The following is a 17,063-nucleotide window of genomic DNA, read 5'->3' as shown; positions in this document are numbered from 1 at the left end:
ATGCTTCTCTGGGATCCCCTTTGTTCAGAAATAGCAGACATTTATGACTTTGGCGTTGCTTTCTGGTAATTAGAAGGCCGCTAAATGCTGCTGCGCATCACACGTGTATTATGGCTAGCAGTGAAGGGGTTAATTAGGTAGTTTGTAGGGAGCTTGCAGGGTTAATTTTAGCTTTAGTGTAGAGATCAGCCTCCCACCTGACACATCAGACCCCCTGATCCCTCCCAAACAGCTCCCTTCCCTCCCCCACCCCACAATTGTCCCCGCCATCTTAAGTACTGGCAGAAAGTCTGCCAGTACTAAAATAAAAGGTTTTTAAAAAATGTTTTTATTATTTTTAGCATATTTACATATGCTGTGGTGTAGCATCCCCCCTTAGCCCCCCAACCTCCCTCATCCCCCCCAAAATAGCTCTCTAACCCTCCCCATCTGCCTTATTGGCAGCCATCTTGGGTACTGGCAGCTGTCTGCTATTATTTCACAGTCAAAAAAGTGTTGTTTTTTTTTAAATGTACACTACTGTTACACCAGATATGAGTGGTGGCACTGGGCAAGTGGGCACAGTATACGCTGTGAGTCTGACACACACGCTGGCAGGCAGGCAACTGCAATTAGATTACACAGGAAAAAAAAAAAGCAGACTGATGTTCTAGCTCTAAAAAGGGCTTTTTGGGGTTCTGTCCTTAGAGCAGAGATCAGATGAGTCCTTCAGGACTGTAGTGGACACTGAATACACTAGCCTAGCTATCGATTTCCCTATAAAATCAGCAGCAGCTACACTGTCCCTCCTCTCTCTATGAATACAGCTTCCGAATGAATCTAAAATGGATGCTGTCCAGGAGGTGGGAGGCTGGAATGTGTCTACTGACTGTGAGGTACAGGGTCAAAGTTTACTCAATGATGACGAATAGGGGGCGGATCGAACATTGCATATGTTCGCCCGCCGCGGCGAACGCGAACAAGCTATGTTCGCCGGGAACTATTCACCGGTGAACTATTCGCGACATCACTAGTATTAACCCCTAAACCTGTCTAACCCTAACACCCACTAACTTAAATATAATTACAATAAATCTAAATACAAATTAATATTATTACCTAAATAATTCCTATTTAAAACTAAATACTTACCTATAAAATGAACCCTAAGCTAGCTACAATATAACCAATTACATTGTAGCTAGCTTAGGGTTTATTTTTATTTTACAGGCAAGTTTGTATTTATTTTAACTAGGTACAATAGTTATTAAATAGTTATTAACTATTTAATAACTACCTAGCTAAAATAAATACAAAAGTACCTGTAAAATAAAACCTAACCTAAGTTACAATAACACCTAACACTACACTATGCTTAAATAAATGTACTAAATTAAAAACAATTAAATAAATTAAATTAGCTAAAGTACAAAAATAACAAACACTAAATTACAGAAAATAATAAACAAATTAAAAGATATTTAAACTTATTACACCTAATCTAATAGCCCTATCAAAATAAAAATAAATAAAAAATAAAAAAAACCTAGCCTAAACTAAACTATCAATAGCCCTTAAAAGGGCCTTTTTGCGGGGCATTGCCCCAAAGTAATCAGCTCTTTTACCTTTAAAAAAAAATACAAACAAACCCCCCAACAGTAAACCCACCACCCACACAACCAACCCCCCAAATAAAATACTAACTAAAAAAACCTAAGCTCCCTATTGCCCTGAAAAGGGCATTTGGATTTACATTGCCCTTAAAAGGGCAGTTAGCTCTATTGCAGGCCCAAACCCTAGCCTAAAAATAAAACCCACCCAATACACCCTTAAAAAAACACTAACCCCCTGAAGATCAACTTACTGTTCTGAAGACCGGACATCCATCCTTAAGGAAGCGGCAGAAGTCTTCATCCAACCGGGCCGAAGTCTACAACGAAGCCGGGAGAAGTCTTCATCCAAGCCGGGTGAAGTGGTCCTCCAGACAGGCAGAAGTCTTCATCCAGACGGCATCTTCTATCTTCATCCATCCGACGCGGAGCGGCTCCATCTTCAAGACATCCGATGCGGAGCATCCTCTTCCTCTGACGACTACCCGACGAATAAAGGTTCCTTTAAGTGACGCCATCCAAGATGGCGTCCCTTAGATTCCGATTGGCTGATAGAATTCTATCAGTCAATCGGAATGAAGGTAGAAAAAATCCTATTGGCTGATGCAATGAGCCAATAGGATTGGAGTTCAATGCTATTGGCTGATCCAATCAGCCAATAGGATTGAGCTTACATTCTATTGGCTGTTCTAATCAGCCAATAGAATGCAAGCTCGATCCTATTGGCTGATTGCATCAGCCAATGGCATTTTTTCTACCTTAATTCCGATTATTTTAGCTAGGTAGTTATTAAATAGTTAATAACTATTTAATAACTATTCTACCTAATTAAAATAAATACAAACTTGCCTGTAAAATAAAAATAAACCCTAAGCTAGATACAATGTAACTATTAGTTATATTGTAGCTAGCTTAGGGTTTATTTTATAGGTATTTCGTTTTTAATAGGAATAATTTAGTTAATGATAGTAATTTGTATTTAGATTTATTTAAATTATATTTAAGTTAGGGGGTGTTAGAGTTAGGGTTAGACTTAGGTTTAGGGGTTAATAAATTTAGAATAGTGGCGGCGATGGTGGGAGCGGCAGATTAGGGGTTAATAAAAATAATTTAGGTGTCAGCGATGTTGGGGGCAGCAGATTAGGGGTTACTAAGTATAATGTAGGTGGCAGCGATTAGGGGTTAATCAAAATAATGTAGGTGTCGGCGATGTTGGGGGCAGCAGATTAGGGGTTACTAAGTATAATGTAGGTGGCGGCGATGTCCGGAGCGGCAGATTAGGGGTTAATAAGTATAATGTAGGTGGCGGCTATGTTAGGGGCGGCAGATTAGGGGTTAATAATATTTAACTAGTGTTTGCGAGGTGGGAGTGCGGCGGTTTAGGGGTTAATATGTTTATTATAGTTGCGGCGATGTCCAGAGCGGCATATTAGGGGTTAAAAATTTTATTATAGTGTTTGTGATGCGGGAGGGCCTCGGTTTAAGGGTTAATAGTTAGTTTAGGGGTGTTAGTGTACTTTTTGGCACTTTAGTTATGAGTTTTATGCTACGGAGTTGTACCATAAAACTCTTAACTACTGACTTTAAAATGCGTTAGGGATCTTGGAGGTAGAGGGTGTACCGCTCACTTTTTGGCCTCCCAGGACAGACTCGTAATACCAGCGCTATGGAAGTCCCATCGAAAAAAGGGTTTACGAAGTTTACGTAAGTCGTTTTGCGGTAAGGCCAAAGAAGTGTGCGGTGCCCCTAAACCTGCAAGACTCGTAATAGCAGCGGTAGGGAAAAAGCAGCGTTAGGACCTGTTAACGCTGCTTTTTCAGCCTAACGCACAATTCGGAATCTAGCCGAATGTATACAAAGCACATCTAAACCTTCTACTTCTTGTATCTAATATAACCATTGGCCTGAAGGAACTGTTACACTGTCTAGTTTTGGCTTACAAATTAAACTTCCCATCTATCTATCTTTTTTAAACGTTGTTTTGTCTATTTTAGGGACACCCAGGTAAAGAAGGTCCTCCAGGAGAGAAGGGCGCAGTGGTAAGTGTTGTTTTTTTATGACTGAATTACTTAATAAATTTATGGTAAATCATATAAAACACAATAGCCAGATACACACTGCGTATCATTATGTAATCTGAGGCTGTATCACACAGGGGAGACAAAGACAATAGCCAGACACACACGGGGTATCACTATGTAATCTGAGGCTGTATCACACAGGGGAGACAAAGACAATAGCCAGGCACACACCGCGTATCACTATGTAATCTGAGGCTGTATCACACAGGGGAGAGAAAGACAATACCCAGACACACACTACGTATCATTTTGTAATCTGAGGCTGTATCACACAGGGGAGACAAAGACAATAGCCAGACACACACAGAGTATCACTATGTAATCTGAGGCTGTATCACACAGGGGAGAGAAAGACAATAGCCAGACAAACACCGGGTATCATTATGTAATCTGAGGCTGTATCACACAGGGGAGACAAAGACAATAGCCAGACACACACCGAGTATCACTATGTAATCTGAGGCTGTATCACACAGGGGAGAGAAAGACAATAGCCAGACAAACACCGGGTATCATTATGTAATCTGAGGCTGTATCACACAGGGGAGACAAAGACAATAGCCAGACACACACCGAGTATCACTATGTAATCTGAGGCTGTATCACACAGGGGAGAGAAAGACAATAGCCAGACAAACACCGGGTATCATTATGTAATCTGAGGCTGTATCACACAGGGGAGACAAAGACAATAGCCAGATACACACCGCGTATCATTATGTAATCTGATGCTGTATCATACAGGGGAGAGAAAGACAATAGCCAGATACACACTGTGTATCGCTATGTAATCTGATGCTGTATCATACAGGGGAGAGAAAGACAATAGCCAGAGACACACCGGGTATCACTATGTAATCTTAGGCTGTATCATACAGAGGAGAGAAAGACAATAGCCAGAGACACACCGGGTATCACTATGTAATCTGATGCTGTATCATACAGGGGAGAGAAAGACAATAGCCAGAGACACACCGGGTATACCTCTGTAATCTGAAGCTGTATCATACAGGGGAGAGAAAGACAATAGCCAGAGACACCCCGGGTATCACTATGTAATCTGATGCTGTATCATACAGGGGAGAGAAAGACAATAGCCAGAGACACACCGGGTATACCTCTGTAATCTGAAGCTGTATCATACAGGGGAGAGAAAGACAATAGCCAGAGACACCCCGGGTATCACTATGTAATCTGATGCTGTATCATACAGGGGAGAGGCAGACAATAGCCAGATACACACCGGGTATACCTCTGTAATCTGATGCCATATCATACAGGGGAGAGAAAGACAATAGCCAGAGACACACCGGGTATCACTATGTAATCTGATGCTGTATCATACAGGGGAGAGAAAGACAATAGCCAGAGACACCCCAGGTATCACTATGTAATCTGATGCTGTATCATACAGGGGAGAGAAAGACAATAGCCAGAGACACACCGGGTATACCTCTGTAATCTGATGCCATATCATACAGGGGAGAGAAAGACAATAGCCAGAGACACACTGTGTATCACTATGTAAACTGATGCTGTATCATACAGGGGAGAGGCATACAATAGCCAGAGACACTCCGGGTATACCTCTGTAGTCTAATGCTGTATCATACAGGGGAGAGAAATACAATAACCAGATACACTCTACATATCGTTATGTAATCTGATGCTGTATCATACAGGGGAGAGAAATACAATAACCAGATACACTCTACATATCGTTATGTAATCTGATGCTGTATCATACAGGGGAGAGAAATACAATAACCAGATACACTCTACATATCGTTATGTAATCTGATGCTGTATCATACAGGGGAGAGAAATACAAAACCCAGATACACACCGCGTATCGTTATGTAATCTGATGCTGTATCATATAGGGGAGAGGCAGACAATAGCCAGATACACACCGCGTATCGTTATGTAATCTGATGCTGTATCATATAGGGGAGAGGCAGACAATAGCCAGAGACACACCGGGTATACCTCTGTAATCTAATGCTGTATCATACAGGGGAGAGAAATACAATAACCAGATACACTCTACATATCGTTATGTAATCTGATGCTGTATCATACAGGGGAGAGAAATACAAAACCCAGATACACTCTACATATCGTTATGTAATCTGATGCTGTATCATACAGGGGAGAGAAATACAATAACCAGATACACTCTACATATCGTTATGTAATCTGATGCTGTATCATACAGGGGAGAGAAATACAATAACCAGATACACTCTACATATCGTTATGTAATCTGATGCTGTATCATACAGGGGAGAGAAATACAATAACCAGATACACTCTACATATCGTTATGTAATCTGATGCTGTATCATACAGGGGAGAGAAATACAAAACCCAGATACACACCGCGTATCGTTATGTAATCTGATGCTGTATCATATAGGGGAGAGGCAGACAATAGCCAGAGACACACCGGGTATATCTCTGTAATCTGATGCTGTATCATACAGGGGAGAGGCAGACAATAGCCAGAGACACACCGGGTATCACTATGTAATCTGATGCTGTATCATACAGGGGAGAGAAAGACAATAGCCAGAGACACACCGGGTATACCTCTGTAATCTGATGCTGTATCATACAGGGGAGAGGCAGACAATAGCCAGAGACACACCGGGTATCACTATTTAAAATGATGCTGTATCATACAGGGGAGACAAAGGCAATAACCAGATACACTCTACATATCGTTATGTAATCTGATGCTGTATCATACAGGGGAGAGGCAGACAATAGCCAGAGACACACCGGGTATATCTCTGTAATCTGATGCTGTATCATACAGGGGAGAGAAATACAAAACCCAGATACACACCGCGTATCGTTATGTAATCTGATGCTGTATCATATAGGGGAGAGGCAGACAATAGCCAGAGACACACCGAGTATACCTCTGTAATCTGATGCTGTATCATACAGGGGAGAGAAATACAATAACCAGATACACTCTACATATCGTTATGTAATCTGATGCTGTATCATACAGGGGAGAGAAATACAAAACCCAGATACACTCTACATATCGTTATGTAATCTGATGCTGTATCATACAGGGGAGAGAAATACAATAACCAGATACACTCTACATATCGTTATGTAATCTGATGCTGTATCATACAGGGGAGAGAAATACAATAACCAGATACACTCTACATATCGTTATGTAATCTGATGCTGTATCATACAGGGGAGAGAAATACAATAACCAGATACACTCTACATATTGTTATGTAATCTGATGCTGTATCATACAGGGGAGAGAAATACAAAACCCAGATACACACCGCGTATCGTTATGTAATCTGATGCTGTATCATATAGGGGAGAGGCAGACAATAGCCAGAGACACACCGGGTATATCTCTGTAATCTGATGCTGTATCATACAGGGGAGAGGCAGACAATAGCCAGAGACACACCGGGTATCACTATTTAAAATGATGCTGTATCATACAGGGGAGACAAAGGCAATAACCAGATACACTCTACATATCGTTATGTAATCTGATGCTGTATCATACAGGGGAGAGAAATACAAAACCCAGATACACACCGCGTATCGTTATGTAATCTGATGCTGTATCATATAGGGGAGAGGCAGACAATAGCCAGAGACACACCGAGTATACCTCTGTAATCTGATGCTGTATCATACAGGGGAGAGAAATACAAAACCCAGATACACACCGCGTATCGTTATGTAATCTGATGCTGTATCATATAGGGGAGAGGCAGACAATAGCCAGAGACACACCGAGTATACCTCTGTAATCTGATGCTGTATCATACAGGGGAGAGAAATACAATAACCAGATACACTCTACATATCGTTATGTAATCTGATGCTGTATCATACAGGGGAGAGGCAGACAATAGCCAGAGACACACCGGGTATATCTCTGTAATCTGATGCTGTATCATACAGGGGAGAGAAATACAAAACCCAGATACACACCGCGTATCGTTATGTAATCTGATGCTGTATCATATAGGGGAGAGGCAGACAATAGCCAGAGACACACCGAGTATACCTCTGTAATCTGATGCTGTCTCATACAGGGGAGAGAAATACAATAACCAGATACACTCTACATATCGTTATGTAATCTGATGCTGTATCATACAGGGGAGAGAAATACAAAACCCAGATACACACTGCGTATCGTTATGTAATCTGATGCTGTATCATATAGGGGAGAGGCAGACAATAGCCAGATACACACCGCGTATACCTCTGTAATCTGATGCTGTCTCATACAGGGGAGAGAAATACAATAACCAGATACACTCTACATATCGTTATGTAATCTGATGCTGTATCATACAGGGGAGAGAAATACAAAACCCAGATACACACTGCGTATCGTTATGTAATCTGATGCTGTATCATACAGGGGAGAGAAATACAATAACCAGATACACACCGCGTATCGTTATGTAATCTGATGCTGTATCATACAGGGGAGAGGCAGACAATAGCCAGAGACACACCGAGTATACCTCTGTAATCTGATGCTGTATCATACAGGGGAGAGAAATACAATAACCAGATACACTCTACATATCGTTATGTAATCTGATGCTGTATCATACAGGGGAGAGAAATACAAAACCCAGATACACTCTACATATCGTTATGTAATCTGATGCTGTATCATACAGGGGAGAGAAATACAATAACCAGATACACTCTACATATCGTTATGTAATCTGATGCTGTATCATACAGGGGAGAGAAATACAATAACCAGATACACTCTACATATCGTTATGTAATCTGATGCTGTATCATACAGGGGAGAGAAATACAATAACCAGATACACTCTACATATCGTTATGTAATCTGATGCTGTATCATACAGGGGAGAGAAATACAAAACCCAGATACACACCGCGTATCGTTATGTAATCTGATGCTGTATCATATAGGGGAGAGGCAGACAATAGCCAGAGACACACCGGGTATATCTCTGTAATCTGATGCTGTATCATACAGGGGAGAGGCAGACAATAGCCAGAGACACACCGGGTATCACTATGTAATCTGATGCTGTATCATACAGGGGAGAGAAAGACAATAGCCAGAGACACACCGGGTATACCTCTGTAATCTGATGCTGTATCATACAGGGGAGAGGCAGACAATAGCCAGAGACACACCGGGTATCACTATTTAAAATGATGCTGTATCATACAGGGGAGACAAAGGCAATAACCAGATACACTCTACATATCGTTATGTAATCTGATGCTGTATCATACAGGGGAGAGGCAGACAATAGCCAGAGACACACCGGGTATATCTCTGTAATCTGATGCTGTATCATACAGGGGAGAGAAATACAAAACCCAGATACACACCGCGTATCGTTATGTAATCTGATGCTGTATCATATAGGGGAGAGGCAGACAATAGCCAGAGACACACCGAGTATACCTCTGTAATCTGATGCTGTATCATACAGGGGAGAGAAATACAATAACCAGATACACTCTACATATCGTTATGTAATCTGATGCTGTATCATACAGGGGAGAGAAATACAAAACCCAGATACACTCTACATATCGTTATGTAATCTGATGCTGTATCATACAGGGGAGAGAAATACAATAACCAGATACACTCTACATATCGTTATGTAATCTGATGCTGTATCATACAGGGGAGAGAAATACAATAACCAGATACACTCTACATATCGTTATGTAATCTGATGCTGTATCATACAGGGGAGAGAAATACAATAACCAGATACACTCTACATATTGTTATGTAATCTGATGCTGTATCATACAGGGGAGAGAAATACAAAACCCAGATACACACCGCGTATCGTTATGTAATCTGATGCTGTATCATATAGGGGAGAGGCAGACAATAGCCAGAGACACACCGGGTATATCTCTGTAATCTGATGCTGTATCATACAGGGGAGAGGCAGACAATAGCCAGAGACACACCGGGTATCACTATTTAAAATGATGCTGTATCATACAGGGGAGACAAAGGCAATAACCAGATACACTCTACATATCGTTATGTAATCTGATGCTGTATCATACAGGGGAGAGAAATACAAAACCCAGATACACACCGCGTATCGTTATGTAATCTGATGCTGTATCATATAGGGGAGAGGCAGACAATAGCCAGAGACACACCGAGTATACCTCTGTAATCTGATGCTGTATCATACAGGGGAGAGAAATACAAAACCCAGATACACACCGCGTATCGTTATGTAATCTGATGCTGTATCATATAGGGGAGAGGCAGACAATAGCCAGAGACACACCGAGTATACCTCTGTAATCTGATGCTGTCTCATACAGGGGAGAGAAATACAATAACCAGATACACTCTACATATCGTTATGTAATCTGATGCTGTATCATACAGGGGAGAGAAATACAAAACCCAGATACACACTGCGTATCGTTATGTAATCTGATGCTGTATCATATAGGGGAGAGGCAGACAATAGCCAGATACACACCGCGTATACCTCTGTAATCTGATGCTGTCTCATACAGGGGAGAGAAATACAATAACCAGATACACTCTACATATCGTTATGTAATCTGATGCTGTATCATACAGGGGAGAGAAATACAAAACCCAGATACACACTGCGTATCGTTATGTAATCTGATGCTGTATCATACAGGGGAGAGAAATACAATAACCAGATACACACCGCGTATCGTTATGTAATCTGATGCTGTATCATACAGGGGAGAGGCAGACAATAGCCAGAGACACACCGAGTATACCTCTGTAATCTGATGCTGTATCATACAGGGGAGAGAAATACAATAACCAGATACACTCTACATATCGTTATGTAATCTGATGCTGTATCATACAGGGGAGAGAAATACAAAACCCAGATACACACTGTTACGGTACCAACAGTGTACCAAGGGTTAATACCAGGGAACAACGTCCTGCATAGGGAATCAGCAATTCACAAACCAGCCAGTTTTCAGGTTTAAACAGAATATATGCTTTATTTGAAGGCAGCACACAGATTTATATCCCTGGCTTCAGGTTACAAAGGGCATTGGTTTAACAGTAAAGCAAACATATGAACAATGCATCAAACAATTGTCTATTCACAGGTAAAACAGATTAACATATTAAGTTAATTAACTAGGGAAGGACGTTTACTCAGACAATCTGATGTTGGGCAGTCTAGTTAACATAATCACACAATGACACAATCAGTTTACCCAGACAGACTCCTGAGACACAATCAGATCTTAAACATACATAGAATACATCTTATTACAGAATATAGGAACAGTTCTTATTAGCTATAAAGTCTTTTATGCCCACTTTGCTTATAGAGTCACAATTGCTCCCACAAGGGGCACTCACACCCTGTACCCATCCTGTATTTATGGATACAGGGTGACATAGACATAAGACAGAGGTATGAAAGTACATGGGGTGTCCAGCATATAAAATTCCATATTTCCATGCAGTCTCTGGGTATCCTTAAGCCCATGTACCTCCAGCCCAAAGAATGTTCCATAACAGGCCCTCCAATGTACAGTGGCGAGATTGGTTTTGTCACATCTCTCCCCTTTTCCAAACAGACTAACAGGGTATCTGACCTCCTGCCGGTCAGTGCCCTGGTTAGTCCAGCAACCCACCCATAAAACACAATTAGTAGTACAGCCCACCCACAATAAATGGTTACTACACCTGAGTACGGGGAAAACTTGTCCATGTCCAGGTGCCTCACCACAGCTGTGTGGGGGACTGGTACGCTGAATTGGTGGGTTGCGAGGTGGGCAGAGACCAGCTGTACTCTGCCCGGGTGCCAGCACTACCATGGAAGTAGCCTGGTGGGAGCCTGGTTGCTGGAGGGGAAGACCGACTGTCTCCCCTTCGGATACATAGCTGTGCTGCTGGAGGGGGAGACCAATCGTCTCCCCTTTGGCTAAACAGCCGTGTTGCTGGGGGACAGGACCATCAAACTCCTCTCCCTCTGGTTTGTCATGCTCGGCTGTCCAGGGTATATACTGTGGCATATACCACCAGAGCGCCTGGTAGGCATGTCAGTTTGCTGGGACAATCCATCTGTATTCCCGTTATGAGAGAGAATTCCTGTCCATACAAACAAGGGTTCAAATTCCTCAGTGCCCAGACCAGGGCCAAACAGTCCTTCAAAATCCCATCAGCTTCTTTACGAGTTTTCTGTACCTGCTCTTTATAGGTATCCACAATCCCTTCATACTGACATAGGGTGCCCTTGAGTTGCTGCACCTCACTATGAGCCAGCGTCAGCTTCTCCTCCAGTGTCACTAAGTTTGTCTTTAATGTTTCATGTTCCACTCTCAAGCTGGTGTTTTCTGCAGTTTGTCGGTGCAGCTTGTCTAGCAGAGATTCCTGTTCTAAACGTGCTTTTTCCTCTGCGCTCCTCTTCTCCTTCATCAGCGCATTGTAACGGGACCTCCACATATCAATAGCGGATAGAGATTTACTGAGCTCAGCGTCCTGGGGCTTAGCAGCAGGTGGGTCAGTCTCTGCTGCACGGATCTGGGCACGGGTAGTCACAGAGTTAACATCAGCGGGACCCATAGGAGCGTAGGCAGAAACAAGGGGGGCCAAGTCATTTCCAAGAAGAACATCAGCAGGTAAGTCCTTCTTGACCCCCACATTCACAGGTCTAGCGCCCACTCCCCAATCCAAATGTACCCTGGCAACAGGTAGGCTGAACACATCGCCCCCTGCTACCCTCACAGCCACAGTGTCTCCAGTGTACTGTTTCTCAGACACCAAGTTCTTTTGAAGCAAGGTCATGGTAGCACCAGTATCCCGTAGACCACTGACCTTCTTCCCATTCACTTTAACCAGTTGCCGGTTATTCCGGTGGGCAGCTTGCACAAGGTCTGCCTCATGTAGGATGCTCCAGCATTCTTGCGCCTCTACGTAGCGGGCCGCAGGCTGAGGATTACGTGGGATTCCGCCGGCGGGTCTTCTCCAGGACTGCGCTTGGTTCGCTGCGTTTAGGGGACACTCTGGTCTTTTGTGCCCTAGTTGCTTACATCTAAAGCACCGAATAGGTTGTGAGTAGCCCCGCGAATTGAACAGGGCTCTCTGAGGGTAGTTCGTGGCCGGAGGCCGTGTGGTATAGCGTTGCGCCGGGGTTTGGTAACTGGCAGCTGCTGGGGTGACTGGGGGTCTGTACTCCACTCTAGCAGGGGGCTTAGTGGTAGCAATGTCCAGTTTGCGGGCATCCGTATACTCATCTGCCAAGCGAGCCGCTTCCTGCAGGGTGGAGGGTTTACGGTCCCGAACCCACTCTCGAACTCCTGCGGGTAATTTGTCGAAGCAATGTTCCAACAGGAATAGCTGCAGCACCTCTTCCCCAGATATGGCTTGGCACCCCGCTATCCAGTGAGCTGCTGTGCGGTGCACCTTACATGCCCACTCAAGGTAGGAATCTCCAGCTAATTTAACAGTGTCTCTGAACCGTCTCCGGTATGCCTCCGGTGTAACCGCATACCTGGAGAGCAGAGCCTCTTTTACAGTATTATAATCCCTGACTTCCTCATCTGGAATGGCCCGAAAAGCCTCTCTGGCCCGGCCGGATAATTTTCCAGATAATATCGTGACCCAGTCCTCTGCGGGTACCTTGTGTAGTGCACATTGCCTCTCAAAATCCGCAAGGTACCCATCAATCTCTCCTTCTGTTTCCAGGAAGTTTTTAAAAGCTGCAAAATTTACTTTTCTCTTTTCCATCTTAGTCAGTATTGTAATAATCCCCCTCTTCCTGAGGTTACTGGCTTGTGTAGTTGCTCTTCTGGGCGATAAGGTTCATTCCGTCGCTGCCACCAATGTTACGGTACCAACAGTGTACCAAGGGTTAATACCAGGGAACAACGTCCTGCATAGGGAATCAGCAATTCACAAACCAGCCAGTTTTCAGGTTTAAACAGAATATATGCTTTATTTGAAGGCAGCACACAGATTTATATCCCTGGCTTCAGGTTACAAAGGGCATTGGTTTAACAGTAAAGCAAACATATGAACAATGCATCAAACAATTGTCTATTCACAGGTAAAACAGATTAACATATTAAGTTAATTAACTAGGGAAGGACGTTTACTCAGACAATCTGATGTTGGGCAGTCTAGTTAACATAATCACACAATGACACAATCAGTTTACCCAGACAGACTCCTGAGACACAATCAGATCTTAAACATACATAGAATACATCTTATTACAGAATATAGGAACAGTTCTTATTAGCTATAAAGTCTTTTATGCCCACTTTGCTTATAGAGTCACAATTGCTCCCACAAGGGGCACTCACACCCTGTACCCATCCTGTATTTATGGATACAGGGTGACATAGACATAAGACAGAGGTATGAAAGTACATGGGGTGTCCAGCATATAACATTCCATATTTCCATGCAGTCTCTGGGTATCCTTAAGCCCATGTACCTCCAGCCCAAAGAATGTTCCATAACAGGCCCTCCAATGTACAGTGGCGAGATTGGTTTTGTCACACACACCGCGTATCGTTATGTAATCTGATGCTGTATCATATAGGGGAGAGGCAGACAATAGCCAGAGACACACCGAGTATACCTCTGTAATCTGAAGCCATATAATGCTATTGTCTGTGGATGTGACTTTGGACTTTATCTGCGTCCCTCCCTAATGTGCAAATTTTCTAAATATCCCTGAAAATTAACCACTCTTATAATAATGTACAATTCTTCCTTGTTTTATAGGGTCCTAATGGTCCCCAAGGTCCAATTGGTTACCCTGGACCTCGAGGTGTAAAGGTAAGTAGAGCTTTGTCTGTATATGATGACTGCGCATACAGGTATATCACTCTCACTCACATGTTTGTCCTGTGATACACGTGTATGACTACTGCTCACATGAACAAATGTATTAGTACAACTGTCGTACCCACAGTTATACCTAAATACACAGCACTGGGAAACATACATATATGAAAACATGGTGTCTCGCTATATCTTGTCTTGCTGTGGTGTCTCACTATAACTTATCTTGCTTTGGTGTCTCACTATATCTTGTCTTGTTTTGGTGTCTCACTATATCTTGTCTTGTTTTGGTGTCTCACTATATCTTGTCTTGCTATGGTGTCTCACTAAATCTTGTCTTGCTATGGTGTCTCACTATATCTTGTCTTGCTATGGTGTCTCACTATATCTTGTCTTGCTATGGTGTCTCACTATATCTTGTCTTGCTATGGTGTCTCACTATATCTTGTCTTGCTTTGGTGTCTCACTATATCTTGTCTTGTTTTGGTGTCTCACTATATCTTGTCTTGCTGTGGTGTCTCACTATATCTTGTCTTGCTATGGTGTCTCACTATATCTTGTCTTGCTGTGGTGTCTCACTATATCTTGTCTTGCTGTGGTGTCTCACTATATCTTGTCTTGCTGTGGTGTCTCACTATATCTTGTCTTGCTATGGTGTCTCACTATATCTTGTCTTGCTGTGGTGTCTCACTATATCTTGTCTTGCTATGGTGTCTCACTATATCTTGGCTTGCTTTGGTTCCTCGCTATATCTTGTCTTGCTATGGTGTCTCACTATATCTTGTCTTGCTGTGGTGTCTCACTATATCTTGTCTTTCTTTGGTGTCTCACTATATCTTGTCTTGCTTTGGTGTCACACTATATCTTGTCTTGCTGTGGTGTCTCACTATATCTTGTCTTGCTTTGGTGTCTCACTATATCTTGTCTTGCTGTGGTGTCTCACTATATCTTGTCTTGCTTTGGTGTCTCACTATATCTTGTCTTGCTATGGTGTCTCACTATATCTTGTCTTGCTATGGTGTCTCACTATATCTTGGCTTGCTTTGGTTCCTCGCTATATCTTGTCTTGCTATGGTGTCTCACTATATCTTGTCTTGCTGTGGTGTCTCACTATATCTTGTCTTGCTGTGGTGTCTCACTATATCTTGTCTTGCTATGGTGTCTCACTATATCTTGGCTTGCTTTGGTTCCTCGCTATATCTTGTCTTGCTGTGGTGTCTCACTATATCTTGTCTTGCTTTGGTGTCTCACTATATCTTGTCTTGCTATGGTGTCTCACTATATCTTGTCTTGCTATGGTGTCTCACTATATCTTGTCTTGCTCTGGTGTCTCACTATATCTTGTCTTGTTTTGGTGTCTCACTATATCTTGTCTTGTTTTGGTGTCTCACTATATCTTGTCTTGCTCTGGTGTCTCACTATATCTTGTCTTGTTTTGGTGTCTCACTATATCTTGTCTTGCTATGGTTTCTCACTATATCTTGTCTTGTTTTGGTGTCTCACTATATCTTGTCTTGCTGTGGTGTCTCACTATATCTTGTCTTGTTTTGGTGTCTCACTATATCTTGTCTTGCTCTGGTGTCTCACTATATCTTGTCTTGTTTTGGTGTCTCACTATATCTTGTCTTGTTTTGGTGTCTCACTATATCTTGGCTTGCTTTGGTTCCTCGCTATATCTTGTCTTGCTGTGGTGTCTCACTATATCTTGTCTTGCTTTGGTGTCTCGTTATATCTTGTCTTGCTATGGTTTCTCACTATATCTGGTCTTGCTATGGTGTCTCACTATATCTTGTCTTGCTTTGGTGTCTCACTATATCTTGTCTTGCTTTGGTGTCTCACTATATCTTGTCTTGCTTTGGTGTCTCACTATATCTTGTCTTGCTATGGTGTCTCGTTATATCTTGTCTTGCTATGGTGTCTCGTTATATCTTGTCTTGCTTTGGTGTCTCACTATATCTTGTCTTGCTCTGGTGTCTCACTATATCTTGTCTTGCTATGGTGTCTCACTATATATTGTCTTGCTGTGGTGTCTCACTATATCTTGTCTTGCTGTGGTGTCTCACTATATCTTGTCTTGCTATGGTGTCTCACTATATCTTGTCTTGCTTTGGTGTCTCACTATATCTTGTCTTGCTTTGGTGTCTCACTATATCTTGTCTTGCTATGGTGTCTCACTATATCTTGTCTTGCTTTGGTGTCTCACTATATCTTGTCTTGCTATGGTGTCTCGTTATATCTTGTCTTGCTGTGGTGTCTCACTATATATTGTCTTGCTGTGGTGTCGCACTATATCTTGTCTTGCTGTGGTGTCTCACTATATCTTGTCTTGCTTTGGTGTCTCACTATATCTTGTCTTGCTGTGGTGTCTCGTTATATCTTGTCTTGCTTTGGTGTCTCACTATATCTTGTCTTGCTATGGTGTCTCACTATATCTTGTCTTGCTGTGGTGTCTCACTATATCTTGTCTTGCTTTGGTGTCTCACTATATCTTGTCTTGCTGTGGTGTCTCACTATATCTTGTCTTGTTATGGTGTC

At 42.5% G+C, this 17,063-nt stretch overlaps 1 protein-coding gene across 6 annotated transcripts in view; it reads left to right on the top strand.

The window, feature by feature from the left end:
• LOC128641190 (collagen alpha-1(XI) chain-like) overlaps positions 1-17,063 on the top strand; it is a 222,453-nt gene that overhangs the window by 162,244 nt on the left and 43,146 nt on the right. For all 6 annotated transcript variants that reach the window (XM_053693756.1, XM_053693757.1, XM_053693754.1 and 3 more), the window contains 2 exons: positions 3,584-3,628; positions 14,469-14,522. In XM_053693756.1, coding sequence (XP_053549731.1) covers positions 3,584-3,628; positions 14,469-14,522 — 99 coding nt within the window. The remainder of the gene's footprint in view (positions 1-3,583; positions 3,629-14,468; positions 14,523-17,063) is intronic.

Source organism: Bombina bombina, chromosome 10, assembly GCF_027579735.1.
Source record: "Bombina bombina isolate aBomBom1 chromosome 10, aBomBom1.pri, whole genome shotgun sequence".
Classification (NCBI taxonomy): domain Eukaryota; kingdom Metazoa; phylum Chordata; class Amphibia; order Anura; family Bombinatoridae; genus Bombina; species Bombina bombina.
This window is presented reverse-complemented; position numbering and strand designations above follow the sequence as displayed.